The 17,990-nt window shown below is 34.9% G+C and overlaps 1 protein-coding gene and 1 pseudogene across 1 annotated transcript in view; one reads left to right on the forward strand and one right to left on the reverse strand.

The window, feature by feature from the left end:
- Cnbd1 (cyclic nucleotide binding domain containing 1) overlaps positions 1-17,990 on the forward strand; it is a 245,832-nt gene that overhangs the window by 204,815 nt on the left and 23,027 nt on the right. The window contains exon 11 of the mRNA XM_090338696.1: positions 10,042-10,109. Within this exon, the coding sequence (XP_090194822.1) occupies positions 10,042-10,109 (68 nt within the window). The remainder of the gene's footprint in view (positions 1-10,041; positions 10,110-17,990) is intronic.
- LOC150058972 (dnaJ homolog subfamily A member 1 pseudogene) lies at positions 13,372-14,559 on the reverse strand (annotated as a pseudogene).

The raw sequence follows: 17,990 nt of genomic DNA on the forward strand, positions 1-17,990 counted from the left end.
GTTACATTTTCCTTAGATAACCTGAACAATTTAACTCCTGTGAAATGCTATGCATTCTTGTCATACATAGCTTATCCCATAGAATTTTCTTTTTATTCCCTAGGTTCTCAGATGGAACCATGTTAACTTTCTCTGTAGTTTTCAGTTTCCTTTAATGAAATAAATTTGAGACTGTGTTCATTCTTCTTACTACCTCGTATTTCTACTACTTTAATCCATTTGATTAAATGTTTATTTTAATCATATTCTTTTATAACTTAATTGAATTTCTTGTTATACTACATACGACAACATACATGATTTATCAAGAATCTGAGTGGATTTAGTCTTCCAGTAGTAAAATTGTATTGAAGGTTTAAATAATATCGCTTATTTTTCTCTCAAGAAAAAGAAAGGAAGCATTATTTGAAAGTAGATTTTTCTGATGATGACAAATGGCCATCAATATTTGTACTGACACAGAATCATAAAGATATTAGCAAAATAAATTTAGGTGAAGCCACCAACCACACAGGTGACATAGAAAAAGACACTCTGTCCTGACTGTCAGTAACGTAATTTGAAAAGCTGTCAGGGAAAAATTTGATATTAAAGTATTATCATGGTACAGTTCATAGAGTATCTTTTACATATGTTGAGATGAGCTATTTTTAGATCAATAATTGTTATGGTATTCTTAATATTTCCTTGTTTTAATTCAGTGAACTTATAATTATGCCATAATCACTTATGTAAGGTATTTACTTAATCACTTAGTAAGGTATTTAGAAGTCAGACTATTAGTTGTAAAACAAAAATCTTTTAAAATGTATTTTTATTGTGAAAGTGATAAGTAGAGGGGTTACAGTCATATAGGTCAGGTAATAAATACATTTCTATCTTATTACATTTTGTTGCCAGTCTTGAAGCTTGTACTCAGGGCCTGGGCACTGTCCCTGAGTTTCTTTTGCTCAAGGCTATTGCTCTACCACTTGAGCCACAGAGACACCTCTGGCCTTTCCTATTTATATGGTACTGAGGAATGGAACACAGGGCTTCATACATGCTAGGAAGTCACTCTAAGCCACAAAATTTCTTTTTGAACAGTGTCATCCCTTTTCTTGCTTGCTCCAAAATTTTTCCCTCTAAAATCCCTACTCTACCTTGCTGTGTTATTCATTTTCAACATAGTATCTAGTGAGTCTTAGTGCTGAATTAGTTCATCCTTTGTCCCACTAGAAATTATTGTTTGGTGCTGGGATTCAAATCCAAGATGTTGCACTTGCTAGATAAGCTCATTGCCACTGAGCTATAGTCGAGCCTTAAAAATTTAGGAAATTTGTATATGCTCCAAAATTATAATTGGGAGAAAACAGAAAATAAGTTAAAATACTAATACATAGAAAATGCTAAATCATATCACAGTGCCTTGCTTGTTAAGTGTCCAATGTTAATCACATATAACAATCAAACCAACACAGATTTATTGGGAAACTTATGAAACTTCATTTTATAATATTTTATATGAAAATTTCTTAAGGCATATTTCCATTTTTGCTTTTTGATGATTAATTGGTGATAGGAGTCTTGTGGTCTTTTCTGCTGGGGCTGTAAGAGTCTCATCTCAGATTCCTAAATAGCTAAGATTACATGTGTGAGTTACTCATACCCTGCTTAAAGTCAAATTCCTTCTAATATGTTATTTTTCTCTTTTGGTGGCTTATTTAATTTGACAAACTAAAGTCCTAAAAATATCTTATAAAACAACTCATAGAAAAGGACATTCAAATGTAGGACATCCAAAATCTATGATGGGATCTATACTCTATAGACATAATGTTATATTATATAGATTGATATGTATCTATGACCTACAAACCCTCAGCTTAATTTTAACTGTGTTCTAAAATCTATATGCCAGTGATTGTATATAGAGATTCCCTTCTTGAATACTTATTTGTTAAACATGACATTTGAAATATGATGTAAAAATCAATGTTAATAATTTTTTAAGAAAGAAGGATAAAAAAAGAAAAAGACATCCAAAATGTAGGCAATAGATCTGACATAAAAATATGAATAAACAAGCACTGAAATATCATTATAATTAATGCTTACTGTGACCGTCATCTGACATGGTCTATAACACTGTGGGCTTTCATTTTATTTGTTTGTTTTGGTAGTTAGTTTTGATAGTGTATCTTGGTTGGTTAATGAAAATATTTTAGTAGGGATATATGTCTAAGAATTTTGACTGTTATCACTTCATTTGTATAGTTGTGCACTAATACTGCAAACATAGTATATTAACTATAGCTTTTTTCATATATTTTATTGTACTTACATTATATTCACCAGATAGAGGATGCATTACTTCACAAACATTGACACCCTTTCTCATGTCTTGGTCCCCAGTTCCCTCCCCACACCCCGCCCCTCATCTTGGTTTCCCACTTTCCCTCTTCTATTTCAAATAACCAAATAAGCACATATATAATATATCAGATAACAAGGAAAAATACTGTAACAATATGAGATAACCAAGGGACAGCAAAAGAGATGAGAGATAACATAGTACATTAAGGGCAACATTATATGGCTTTTGTTTCTATATCTTGGAGGTCCTTTCATTTAGCGTCAAACTATATGGCCTTATGTATCTAGGTTTTGTTCTATTTTAAATCTCTGCTAGGAGAGCCCAAGGTTTCTACTGAATGAGGGAAATCATTGAACCTATGTTCCTTTCAATCTGGCTTACTTCACTTAATATGATTTTTTTCCAAGTCTTTCCATTTCCTTACAAATGGAGGGATGTCATTCTTTCTGACAGCAGTATAGAATTCCATTTTGTATAAATAGCACATCTTGTTGATCCACTCATCAACTGAAGGGCATCTGGTTTGGTTCCATATCTTTGCTATTGTAAATAGTGCTGCAATGAACATTGTTGTGCTAGTGGATTTAGTATGCCCTTGTTTCTGGATTACTGGGTAAATGCCAAGTAGTGGAATTGCTGGGTCATAGGGCAGTTCTATGTTTAATCATTTGAGGGACTGCCATACTGCTTTCCATAGTGGTTGAACAAGTTTGCACTCCCACCAACAGTGATCCCTCCTGGCCACATCCCCTCCAGCTTGTGTTGTTATTGGCTTTCTTGATCCTGGCCATTCTAACTGGAGTGAGGTGGAATGTTAGAGTTGTTTTGATTTGCACTTTCTTATGGCCAGAGATGTTGAGCATTTCTTCATATGTCCATTGGCCATTCTTATTTCTTCTTCAGAGAAGACACTCTTAAAGTCTTTGGCCCATCTTTTAATGGGTTGGTTGTTTCTTTGAAGATTAGTTTCGGAGTGATTCAATTTTGGGGGCTGTTGATATATTTTAGGTATGAGGCCTTTGTTGTATAGTTAGTGAAGATCTTCTCCCACTCTGCAGGCTTTCTAGTTAGTTTGCAAGCTATGTCCTTTGCCTTACAGAAGTTCTGCAGTTTAATGCAGCCTTTCTCTGATTTGTTGTGTTTCTGGGTCCTTATTAAGAAAGTTTCGACCTGTGCCAAGGAGACCTAGTGTATCTCATATTCCTTCTTGTAAAGTGCAGTGTATCTGATTTTACCTCCAGGTCTTTGATACAATTGGAGTTAAATATAGCTTTTTTCATTTTTATTAATTGTCTGTACCTGTGTCATTATATAAGACTATTCAACCAGGTGAAGGGAAAATGTATCACAGAGACCATAGGTCAAAGGAGGAAGTATTGCAACAATGGCACTTACTTGACGGCCAGATTGTGTATGAACCTTACAGCCTGGGATTGGGTGCCACAGGGAGGGGTAAATGGGATAAAATGAAGAATGGGGTAACATTGTTTAAAAACAAATGTAATCTCAGATATGAGATCACTAGGTGGACAGATTTAGATAGCTAGAGATAATGGTAGTGAGTGTTTTCAAGTTATTCACAGCTCTTTCTCACCCGAGTAAACAAATTTTCTAGCGAGGAAGACTATTTCTCCTATCCTATTGGGCAAGTAGGAATTGACAAAGTGAAGTAGAAGACTCTAAATCAAGACCAGTTCTGCTACTGTCCAGTAATGAAGCTGACCACACTTATTGTCACAGCACCAATTTTCCAGAATGGTTGAAAAGCCCCTGATAATAGGATATTGGAAAGTATGGGATTTGGGATTACCCACTAACTATGTAACCTTGGCCTCAGGTTTAAGCTTCTCTACAGGTTCACCTTCAGGGGAACACTGGGCTAAAGATAAAGGCACCTGAAAAGTTGCTTTGCCTGGGTCCATGAACTAAAAAAAGTAAATAAAGGACAAATATCTTAAAAACAAACAAATGTAATAATTACTTCACGTATGTAACTGTAACCCCTTGCTCATCATCTTTTCAATAACGATAGCTAGTATATAGATGTAGCGCCTATATCATAACCCTAATAAACTTTAGTCAAAGAAACCTCAACGAAGGCTCTCCTTATTTTTACCAATGTGTAGTTCATCAGAACAATGCTAGATAAGTATGTCTTATATAGTGGACAATGGCTACAGACAGAGTTATCTCCCCCTTTTTTCCTTTCTTTTAGAGAAAGGTAAAAACCCATCTTGTCTTATAGTCAGGTTGCAATCACATATAAGTAGCTCTGGCTATGATAATAGAGAAAACTTCGTAGTGCACGGCCTTGGAAGATCTGAACTTCCATGATCTCAGTGTCTGGAAGTAAAATGCTCCAAAATAGCAGAATCACATGAAAGTGGGGACTTGGAGCCTGAGATTTTTTTACATGGATGGAGCTGTGCAAAAGAATAGCAAATCCAAGAACATCTGTGTTGGATTTATGTAAGTGACAAATAATCATTTGCTGAATTAAGCAACGAAGATATTGGTTTTGTTTGTTATAGCAACTAACAAGTGCTACCCTGAGTCATACAACTGGCAAAATATTTCATTGGAATTCTTTAAAAAGTAATACTTTCCAAATTAGGACATGAAATGAATATGCTATTCATGATTATTCTTTAAGTTTTAACATTTAAAAACTTTCTGCTCAAAAAATGAACTTGAATGTGCAGAAGTAAAAATATATGCATAAAGAAAATCTATACACTTAAGTTTCAGAATAAGTTTTTAGAAAAATTTTGGACCGTTTCATTAGGAACATACAATATGTACATAGAATGGCAGCATGGTAACTTTAACTATTTTTCAAATTAATTTAGCAATACTCTGACAGAATTTTATTAAAAACAGCTTAAGTTTCATAAATGTGTCTGATAGTATACTGTTTAGTGACTGTTAACAGAGAAGTAGAGTTTAGGATGTTTCAAAATGAAAGCAAGCTGTGTACTGCTGGCTCACATATGTAATTCTAGCTACTCAGAAGGCTGAGATCTGAGGATTATGGTTCAAAACCCCTCCCAGCAAGAAAGTCTGTGAGATTCTTATCTCCATTAATCACAGAAAAAGCTGAAAGTGGGGCTGTGGCTCAAGTAGTAGAGTGCTAACCTTAGCAAAAGAATCTTAAGGATCATGCCCACGTCTAGAGCTCAAGCCCAGGGACTGGCAAACAAACAAACAACAAATGTCTTATGTGAGGCAAATCATTAAAATTAGCCTCTATAGAGCATGTCAGATAATCTAACCTTACAAAAAATAGAAATCAACCTATTCATATTCATATTTTTTTTCTATGAAGATGGTGAGTACTTAGAACTGGGTAACTAACCAAAGGAAATCTTATGGAAGATAATTTCCTTTCTTAGATTGCATTATCTAAGAAGTACAGCTGTACCCTTCTATCACTTGGGACCTTTCTGGAGAAACATAATAAAGGCTTAAGTTTCATTTTTTTAATTATTAACGATTAATTATAATAAAAATATATGGAAAAAATTAGCAATGAATCCCTTACCTCCAGCATTTATTTTGTCCTCTACAGGGTGTGGTATATGATGTTGAAATACTTTTTAAGAACTAGTTATCTATTGAAATTCCTTGAAATAAATGTATACAGCTCATACCAGCTTTAGTATAAGCCTAAATTTTCTGTCTTTTAAGGTTGATTCATTGAATGGTTCATGCCTTGTTTGTAAAAGTAGTATCCACAATAGGAATATGTGTTTAAGTGTGTACTTGTCTGACTGCATGATTAATGGACAAATGGAAATTCTGATATTCTCTTTGCATTATATCCAAACAATTACAAATGCTTATCATCTGATTTCCTATCTAAATTTTATGCCACTAACCTTTCTTAGTATTTCTTTGTTAGCATCAGTGTTTTCCTGAAATTTGATAGAATCACATTTTAAAATGGTGTCTTGGCCATTGAACAAGCAATATCATATTCTGTCTCTCCAAAAGTTAATTTTTAGTTGCTCAATAAATCAAGATATGTATCATTTCCCCAATATTCAGAAGCTCACATGCACTCTATAATGAAAATACATTAATTTTTGGGTGCTTTCTTCTCTGAGAAAACCTACTAACAGCAGGATTCTGAATTACATCCTGCAGAACCATTTGACTTTACTTTTTCAGCTGTCCCTCCTGAGGTCTTTCTGAAACTACAAAGAAGAAGAAAGAATAATTCTTTTATGACCATCATAATTACTGAAATGGGAACACATGATAGTTCTGCACCCATATTAACATTTTAAAATGTTGTTAGAAAGTTGGTGAAATGTTTTGTGTGTGAGAGCCCAATGTAATTCAGATATGACATCCACCTATTATATATTTCTGTTTCAGTGAGGCAGAGAAGACAGTGGCACCTGAAATGAAATCTAAATATGGAATGAGCACTTAGTTCTAGACTTTTTCTTTAAAGTGTTCAAGTAATACAAATTTTAAATGTTGTAATAGTAATTTAGGCATTCCACAAACAGACTCCCTGTTTTATTTATTCATCTAATTTCTTCTCTAAATTTTTTGGATTTTTTCCAGTCCTGTAGCTTGAACTCAGGGCCTGAGCACTGCCTTTGGACTTTCTCAAGGCTTAGAACTCTACTACTTGAGCCACAGCACCACTTCCTGTTTTTTCTATGAATGTGATACCTAAGAATCAACCCAGGGTCTTTGTGCATGTTAGGCAAGCACTCTCCCACTAGGCCAAACTCCCAGTCCAATTTTTTGGATTTTGAAGTGATCAAATGCACTCTCATGAACTAGGTAATATCAGGTTGATGAAAAGAAGCCAGAAGAATTATGCTAAATTTTATTATGATCATATTTTTACAATTATGGAATTAATGGAAATTTTATATAATTCTTAACATGTCCATAACATTACCTAAAACAAGCTGAGCAGAACATATACCTATAATTTATAATCTGGTAATTTTTTCAGTTTTTGCCTTTTCATCAAGCTATGCGAAATAAAGTCCTAGTTATATTGATTTCCCTGAGAATTTCTCACTTGTAAAATTGTGGCATTATTGCCTATCAGACAGATCTGGGGGTATTGAATGAGATAACATAAAATTTGTCTGAGTTGATGTGTCATACTTTAATAATAAACACAAACATATTCATCTTGTCTTTTAGTACTAGGCAATTTCATTTCCATATCCCACTCACAGAACTCAGAAAGGATCTCTTTAAATCTAATTGCAGAGGGAAATATCTGGGGGGAGAAATGAGGGAAGAGTTGACACTGTTCAAAAAGAAATGAACTCAATACCTACTTAAGTAACTATAATCCCTTCTCTTCATCAACTTTACAAAAATATTTTTGAAAGAATAACTTGGTCACATAAATACTGGTCCAATGTGAATATTCCCAAATTACAACATGGTGTAAACTTCTATTTGGAATTCCAGTGCTAGGTGCCACAGGATGGGAGAGGAGGCAATGGTAGGTAGAAGTAATGCAGCAGTATGATGGAGTTTATACATAGAGTTCCCAGTACAGAGAGCCTCACCCTCTGGTCCTATGAATCTGTCTAGAGTTCAGTTACAGTCTTTATCCTGAGAATCTGCTACACTACTTTCTATTTTCTCATTTTTATATTTTTTCTCATATATTTTTTATTATAATTAATAGAAGAGTTACATTATATTCACCAGATAGAAGGTGCATTACTTCATATACATTGATACCCTTTCTCATGTCTTGGTCCCCATTTTCCTACCCCCATCCCCGCCCCTTATCTTGTTTTCCTCCCTTCCCTATCCAACTTCAAATAACCAAATACGCATATATAAAATTTTGTATTTTTTATTTATTGTTACTATAAATGTTATGTACAAAGAGGTTGCAGTACATAAGTCAATTTATAACATTGTTTTGCTTTCAAGTTCTGTTTATTAGAACAACAAATAACAATTTTTAAATATTCAATTGCATCATGATTCATTTTGGAATATTTTCAAATTAGACTGTAAAATTAGTTGATAAGTTTACTGACAGTCGTGGTAAGGATTGTGGCTTTTGCAACTCACAACTTTATCTGAAAATATTAGTGTTTAATTGTATATTGAATGCTGAGGAATAAATGAGAATATGAAGATGATTTAATCCAAGGCAAAAAAGCGTTTAAGGGATGATCTAAAGCAAATAAAATGACAAAACAGTTTATTCAACAATTGAATAGGTGTTATATGAACCAATGAAATTTTTTTGTTTGTTTTTTGCCAGTCCTGGCTTGAACTCAGGGCCTGAGCACTATCCTTGGTATTTTTCAAGGCTAGAGCTCTACTACTTGAGCCACAGCTCCACTTCTGGCTTTTTCTGCGTATTCGGTACTGAAAAATCAAGCTCGGTTCTTGGTGCATGCTATGCAAGCACTCTATCAAACAAACTCCCAGCTCCGAAAGATCATATTTTAAGCTTTATTACACATTATTTTACATATGTAATTTTGTCAATTGTGGTACTTGAACTCAGGGCCTGAGTGCTGTCCCTGAATCTCTTCATGTTTAAAGCTAGCACTCTTATCACTTGATCCATGGTGCCACATCTGTTTTTTGAGTGGTTAACTGTAGATAAGAGTCTCACTGGGACTTTTCTGGCCCAGCTGGCTTCGAAGCCCAATCCTCAGATCTCAGCTTCCTGAGTAGCTAAGATTACAGTCATAGGCTACCAGAGTCTGGTGTTTTTAATTTACATATTTTTGTATATATTTGTGAAAATAAGAGTGAATTAAAATAATTTAAAAAATAATGCTATTATGTTAGCAATTAGGAATGACTCAAGTGTTGAAGGATGTCAGTGCAGATTCTATGTCCTTCCTACATTGTCATTTAACCATCTTCCTCTTCCTAGCTGTGTTTTCCCTTGCCCCTCAAAATTACTATGAAACATAAAGAGAAACTAGAGTTCTTCTCTTTTTTCTTCCTCCCTTCCTTCCTTCCTTCCTTCCTTTTTCTTTCTTTCTTTCTTTCTTTCTTTCTTTCTTTCTTTCTTTCTTTCTTTCTTTCTCTCTTTCTTTCTCTCTGTCTTTCTCTCTTTCTTTCTTTTTGTTTTTACTTTCAGGAATCTAAACTCCCCAAAGACAACACGTACAATATCAATTTAAGTCCCATTGGTTATGTTTGGGTGAAATAACCTTTTGTAATTTATCGTGCAATATGAATTATATGTATTTCCTTTATATGTCCAAGCATGCTCACATTTGATAGTATATTATATACGTACTCTTTGGGTTACAAGCCTATGCTTAAGGGCACTCTATCCTTTTTTAAATAAAAGCAATTACATAATGTCTTCAGACTCTTGTCATGTAAAGTGATTCTATCAAGGGATAAAGAAATGGCACCAGAGAGTAAAGCAGTGATATTTATTACATGTGACATACTAAACAAGTCCCATTTTATAATTGTGAAGTTAAGTATTGTGCTGCTTTCATTAAAACATGTATGCTGTTTTAGTGGGATGGTTTTTTTTTTTGAACGTGAGTATAGGAAGAATTAAAACTGAATCAATTTTATTATTAGGGGAATTTCATTTTTGTCATCTGCTATTTTGATACATTATTAAGGATAATAGAAAATGTTTACTTTATTTTACAATATTGAATATAATATTCTAAGAATTTTCTTTCATTTTTCTCTAGATTTAGATTATCTGACCAAGCAACTTTTACTCCAAACAGCAAAGCCAACTTTTGGTCATCTGAAAGATGTAAGAAAAAATTTTAAGTGATAAATAATATTGTTATTCTTGGTAATTAGCTATAAATATTTATTGTTATTTAATGTGCAGTAGGTTTGCTGAAGTAACTACTATTATCTACTATCCAGGAAATAATACAACAGAATAATTATTATTTATCATTTACATATGTGGTTCAATTTTACTTATCACAATATTTTTGGTAGCATGGATGTTTAGCCTATGAAACTTTTCAGAATATGACTCAAACCAAATATAGCTGTGAGACTATTTACTTTAAAGAGTTTCTCATTCTCAAAAAGGAATATAAATTTTCAACAAATATTTCAAATGCTGTGGATAATATTTTGCTTTTAGCTTCATTATGTCTGTTATATAGATAAAAGTTTTACTTGTATATGCAATAATATACCTTAGGTCAATTCTTATAAAATTTATATCTAGAAGGTACTTACAGAAGGCAAGTCCATGCTAGACTGCTTAGTAACTTAGGCAGGGACTGTGATTGAAATGTTAAACAATTTTACAATATAATAGAGAATATGGAGAACACTGTAGTTAGTAGAATTCCACAGAGATCTGGGAAGCCCGATGTCCTAATGGTATTGCTTTCATGAAAAGAAGGTAGAGCCAAAATGGCCTAAATGTCCCTGAGGCCACATGGGCACAACTAGTGTTTATAAAATGTGCCAGACTGTGAAGTGTGGTGTGAGGAAATAGTGAAGAAATCAAAAGGAGAAGGAAATAGATTGGCATATTAACCACAGAAGGACTTTGAGGACAAGAATACCTAAAGAGAATTGTTAAAGACTAAGTTTATAGTATGATGTTAAGGCCAGCCTCCCCTCTATCTCCCAACAAATCCTTAGCGAAAGCCACATGACTCCCTTCTGATGCTTCAGTGTTTCTTTATGGTTGAGTCTTAACACATGTGAGTTCTCTTTTAAGACCAAAGAGTACAAGAAAGTAAGTTCCCTGACCCAAGAAGGAAGCCACATCTGGGTTCTATTTTGAGAACTCACCTGGGATATGTGAATTGAGGTGCAGGTGTCAGATTTAGTTGTAATAAACCAAAATGGTAAGTGAGATGGGTACTTCCTCACTGTGTGGTGCACAATGTAAGTCATGATGGTAGCTAAATGTGATCTAACAGAGGAGAATATGAGATGTGCTTTAGCAAGCCATTGTGGAACACATTAATACCAAAAAGTATCCAGTTACTCCTGGAACCTAAATTCTGTCTCTGCTGGTTTAAGTACAGTCTTGCTTGACTGGACAGAGATGAGCAGGAGGAAATGATTGAGAAAAGATGCTTTACCTAACACCTGAGCCATCAGACAGGAAGAGAAATATTTGATAAGAGGCCATAGAGACTTCTCAGTGTGGCCAGTTTAAGGCAGGAGTCAAAGGTATTTGATTACAAGTCAATATTTTCTGATACCTTTTTCTTGAGACAGGCAGATAGACACAAATCCACACCAAAAGAAAAGGCGAGGAAAAGTATCTAGATGTTGTTCACTGGGAAATATGTCAGCAACAGAGAGGACGCAATTCACCAGTTGGTGAGCATAACAAACATGGGTTGGAATGCCTACATAACTGGGTGCACTGTCAATTTCCTGAAAATAATTCAGAATTAATCAGAGGATGTGATGTATCAGGAGAGGGCACATTCAAAAGGCAGCAGAGAAAGCCAAGAAAATTATAGAGAAAATCCTAGATTGGAAGTTTGTCCATCGAGAGATTTAGAGGAAAATAGACAGGTACAATTAAACTCTTTCAAGGAGATTGCAATGTCAAATTTGAAATAAATCTTTATATTTCCTCTCAAAATCTTCAGCCGCTCACTAACAATTTCTATGAGAATAGATTCTTTTTTGGTATGCAGAAGAAGAAGTGCCAATTCAGTCCTCCAGTGTGGTAGAGACAAGAACCAGATGCTCCATAAGGAGCCAGCCACATCTGTGTTCAACACAGGAAAATAAAATGAAACCTCCTTTATTCTGGCATTGTATTAGTGATCATGCAAATGCTCACTTTTAACTCTGTTTCTCACTATGCTGCTTTATGAAGGTTACCAAACTGCTCTGAATTTCTGAAGCCTTCTTCCATACTATTCTAGTACTTTGCCAGAACTAGTATTATTTTGTTAACTAAGTTCACTCAGTTGGACACGTGAGCAGATCACATGTCCTATTAACCGAATCACTGCATGTGTTTATTCATGTTGATGAGAAATGGGATTATTTAGAATAGCTTATCAAAATGCAGAGTTTCTCTCATAGTTGTTTTGTACCCACATAAAATTTTTTTGGAAATTCATTTATACATTTCAATAAATGCTTAAATTCTGATATCCAGATTTAAGCTCATGAACATATGTCTTTAAACATATAGTTAATGCTATTCATTGTAATTTGCTATACTACCAATATTTAATTACAGTTACTTTGAAGCAAGTGGTGTAAAGTAAGCCTGTAACATATCTAAGGAACATCTTCCTATGTAATACATGCAACTTGTTCAGGTCTCTTCAATTGTTCTTGCTACCCAACTGAAAAAGTCACTGCCCAAGAGCTTTATCATGGTCCAATGGGAAAAGGAACATAACTATGACTGCTCAACATTATATATATATATATACATGTATGTTTATATAAGAACACACACATATATTTAAGAAGATGGCACAGAGGGGATGCAATTCTAGTAGTTCAAGCCCTTAGAAGCAGCATTATGATAAACTTCTTCATTAGAAAGGTATTTCTGTATCACTTAAAACATGCTAAATTATGCATTATGCCACTCTTCAAGTAATATTTGAGGCAATAAAATTCAAAGGCATCACCAAGAGTTCACTTAATACGAATAACTAGACAAAACAACATTTCTCTACAAATCAACTTGTCTTTTTCAGATTACCAACCAAACACCAAGTTTTAGCCCCACAGATTAGTGGGGCAAAGACTAGCATTTCAATTTAAACTTGTCCACATACATAGCTGAATCAGTTACAAGAGGTGGCTTAACAGATGCTAGAGGAACTATTTTAAAAGTAGTTTTCACAAGTATTAAAACTTCCTCTTGCCCACTGAAGTCATACATACAGAACAAAGTCAGAGCTTTTATGGGTGTTTATTCTTCATTTACCTTTAAAATAGTACCATAGTTGAATATTACAACAAAATAGCAAGTAGTGAGCTTATGATTACAGCTCTTCACTCATTCACTACTGCATTTAAAATGCCAGTAGCGCTAGTCACTGGCCCTGTTAAGAGGTCTGCTACTGAACACCACCTCTAGGGCGATGCTCATCATCTTCATATGCTTCTCCATTATAATGGCGCCATCTCTCCTGATTTGAATCAGAGTCCACCAGTTCTACCTGATCCATCTCATCAGTGTCTTCCACTTCCTTCCCCTCAGGAAGGAGTTTTTCCAGTAAAGAGAGGTAATCAGGAGAGAGGAAGCCATTTTCGGGAAAGTTTTACCTTAAATTCAATGATTAGGCGCCCCTTTTCATATGGTCGTCTGTAAATTGGCATGCCTTCATTTAGCACACACTTGATATCTCCATGCTTGACAATCTGACCTGGGATGAGAAGTGATGACTAGAGTTCTGTTGTCAAGAGTGGAGATTGGCTTTTAGAAGCCACGTAATGCTTCCACCAGCTGTATGTCCATACACATGGAAAGGTCTTCTCGTCTGTAAAAAAACAGCATGGTCCTTCTGATCGAATACCATGATGGTATCTCCAGGTTCCAATCCTGGCTCTTGGTCTCCTTCACCGTGGAATGTTATCTTCTGGCCATCTTTCATGCCTTTGTCAGTATGAACTTCCAGAATCTTCATCTCTCGAACCATCTTCCTTCCATTGCAGCTTTTACATCCAACTTTAGGACTGATCCTTTCTCCATGGCCCTGGCACTCCATGCACACAGACTGAATTTGCTGAACCATTCCAGGTCCTAGGTGATGAATTCGTATTTGCATCCCAGTACCTCGGCAGTTGGGACAGCACTCCATTGCCCCCTTTTTACTACCACGGCCTTCACATTTGTCACAAATCACATTTTTTAGCAGAGCCAGTTTTCTTGTTGCACCGTTCTGTATAAATCGTCCAAGGTAACCGAGAGCTGATGCACAACATTTTTACCTCGCCTTCCTCTCTGCATTCTTCCTCCTCCTCCAAAAAACATATCAAAGATGTCCATGGGGGAAGCATGGACATCTCCACCCTCCTTCATTGCCTGTTCTCCTCCTTTGTCATATAATTCTCTTTTCTTGGCATCACAGAGAACCTCATAAGCTTGAGAAATCTGTTGAAACTTTTCTCCCTCATTAGGATTCATAGGGTGGTACTTCAAGGCCAGTTTCCTGTAAGCCTTTTTTCAATTCTGCCTGGGTGGCATTGGGTTTGACTCCCAAAACATCATAGTAAGTGGTTTCTTTCACCATTTTGTAGCCGGTGAGCGGGCTGGGACTGGTGAGGGAGCAGGAAGGAGCTCCTAACTATGCGCAGCTAGGGCAGCCATGGAAAGTTCCGCCTGTACCCATATAGAATTTTAAATCTTTTTTTTTTACTTATTTTTGTTTTTCAGTTACAGTTTTGAATGCATGTGTATAGGCATTTGTTGCTCTTTGAAATTTTTCAGCTGGTAGTTTCCCAAATAGTACTTGAGCTTCATTCTTCTCTGTAAACATATGCGAGAAATCTTTATTATACATGCCCTTTCTCACACATATTTTTACATGTCACATTCTTTTTTATCTCTACTCCATTTATAGAATTTTAATGATATTTTTATTTCAGTTTGCTTCTTTTACCTACCATGATTTTTCTCATTTCGATAAATATTATTTTATATTGGCTCTTAAAGCTATATATTGAGTTTTTACTTTCAATTAATTATACAAATCCAAGACCAGATAATATTTTTCTTTTTATTTAATCCTTGTGGTGCCTTTTCTCCTTAATCATTCTCATCACTCTTTTTAAACTCTTTGCCTACTAACTTCAGTATCTGGTTATTATATATGTTTTTGAGATTTTTTTCAGTTACATAGACTTGCTTCTTATGACTTAATTTTATATTAAATATTTTTAAAATAAAATTTGTGCAAGCTTCAGATGATATGTTCTTTGGCATGGGATTTTCAATTCTTTCTTAGGCGCAGGGAATGGAGAATGTCCCATTTTAGCCAATCAGGAAAAACAGAGACTGAATGTGGTGAGACTCAGTCTACTTCATCTCCATTATTTCCCTTGTTGTCGGTGGATTTTTATTCTTCATTTAGACTAATACTTGCAGAGTTCTGACTATAATTTTTGCCTGTAAGAAAGAAAAACAGACCATGTTATTTTCCCCAATGAATTTGAGCTTACTTTTCTAGTCTCTTTCCCACAACAGGAATCTCCATAAAATCATTTTGAATTATCTTTAAATACATATACCAATTCAATATACTTGTTTTTACTTATCTCAAAGAGGTGATGACAGTCCTATTTAATTCCACTAGCTCCTCAAATAATTGGATATGAAACACAAAGAATCATATATGAGAATGATAACATTATTGCTTTCTAAGAATTATTATTTTCAGATGAAAATCACTAAAGAGGGTTTCTTGACTATATCTCCACATTCTTTTTTTTTTTTTTGCCAGTCCTGGGCTTGAGCTCAGGGCCTGAGCACTGTCCTTGGACTTTCTCAAGGCTAGAGCTCTACCACTTGAGCCTCAGCGCCACTTCTGGCTTTTTGCTATGGATGTGGTACCGAATCGAACCAGGTCTTCGTGCATGCTAGGCAAGCACTCTACCACTAGGCCAAACTCCTGGCCCTATTTCTCCACATTCTTAATATTTTTCTAAATATTTACTCAGCTTTAAAACTTTTAAAAGACCTTAAAAACAAAATGTTCATATCATGCAAAGTATAAACAGGAATGCCAAAGCACAAATGATCTTGTTTGGTTAGGAATGCTCTCAACTCTCTTTAATCTCTGTGTATATCAGAACACACACAGGCATCCAGAATAGCACCTGCAGCAAAGTAAGTATGTGAAACCCACTGCTTTAGGTCCTCTCTAGCTACTACTGTGCCAAGTCCTGTTATTCTGCTAAGGTGTCTGTCCAAATTGCTGTGCTGTGACTTTAGCTGAATTGCATGCTGTGTGATAGCATAGCCTTATTTGAAGATATTGTTCCTAGAAATGTTAAGACTCTTCTGGTTTCCCTGTAAGATGTAAGTGCAGATATAATTTCTAGTATCCTTGTATCAAGGAGGCATGTTTCTTCTTGAGTCTAGTGTCATGAATAGATCTTCTTCTAAATGATGACTTGTTTTTATTTGAATGATAATATGAACTCTTCAATGAATCATTGGTCCTTCTTTGTTGACTTGTAGAAATCTTGGCCTTCAATTTGTGACCCATTTCTGGAAAATGTTCAGGAATATTTGGTATTTTTTTTTCATATGCATCTCTTTCCACACATCATTCTTCTTTTCTCTCTTCATTTTTAGTTTATCAATCGTGTTCTCAATATGTTATATTTTGCAGCATTGTATTTAAAACAAAACATGTTTAGCATGAGAAACAATGAACTAAATTTACCATAGATATCACCTACTTTAAATGTTCTAATTTAAACCACTTTATCCTAATCAAAATGATACAGTATTTTTTTATTCCTAGTATATTGTTTTTCATCTTTCAAATAGAACATAAAGAAATATGTTTAAAGAAAAACTCAAGATTATTGCCAGAAAATTTTAGGGAGAGGTTATGTTTTATTTATTTGCTTAATGAGTTAATTATGATTAAGGGATAAAAAAATGGAAAATTATGTCAACATATAAAGATATTCTTCTCATATGAATCTTTCCTTTAGAGGCCTTGAGAGATTTAATTTAGCCATTTAAAGATCAATTTAGGGCCTGGAGTTTGGCTTAGTGGTTAAAGTGCTTGCCTAGCATGCACGAAGTCCTGGGTTTGATTCCACGGTACCACATACATAGAAAAAAGCCAGAAGTGGTGCTGAGGCTCAAGTGGTAGAGTTCTAGCCTTGAGAGAGTCCAAGGACAATGTTCAGGCCCTGAGCTCAAGCCCAGGACTGGCAAAAAAAAATCAATTTATTAACAATAAACACTGGGATTGCAGTGCATGATCTGTACTGTATAAAAAGTGGTTTTTAAATTTTAGCTTAAATTAAAATAATGTTTGAGATAAAGACTAGCTAGAAGTACAACAGAATTTTCAAAAGATCTAAAGCAGCTTTCTAATTTTATTATTTCTATCAACTATAAACATCACATTTTAAGACAAACTTTGCTTTGCTTATAATTTTTGTGCATTGTTCAAATTACTTGTGATTTCTAGCATACACCTGTTATCCAGTTATTTGTGGTACCAAAACAGCTTGGGCAGTTAGAAAATCATGGTCTTAAAACAAGCTAAAGCTAGATGCTGGTTGCTCATACCTCTGTAAGCTGTTAAGGAAGATGACTTCTGAGGATCAGGGTTCCAAGCCAGCCCAGATAGGAAAGGCTTTGAGACTTTTATCTCTAATAAACTACCCAGAAAAAGCCAGAAGTAATGCTGTGGCCCAAATGATAGAGTGCTACCCTTGAGCACAAACAGGCTTTAGGCCCTCAGTTGGACTGAGTTCAAGCTCCAGGGATGGCAAAATACACAATACCCACCATACTAGGAATCATAGTACAGGCTGTAATTTCAATCTACTCTGGAGTTGAGGCAGATATAGGGGGATCATAATTTGCCAGCCAGGGCAAAAGTGTGAGATTTTGTTGAAAAATACACTTGCTCTCAAGTGGTACAGAAATTGCCTTGTAAACATGAAGTTTAATTCCCATTACTTCCCAAATTTT

The sequence above is a fragment of the Megascapheus bottae genome, chromosome 9 (genome assembly GCF_031878675.1).
Source record: "Megascapheus bottae isolate mThoBot1 chromosome 9, mThoBot2.hap1, whole genome shotgun sequence".
Taxonomy (NCBI): Eukaryota; Metazoa; Chordata; class Mammalia; order Rodentia; family Geomyidae; genus Megascapheus; species Megascapheus bottae.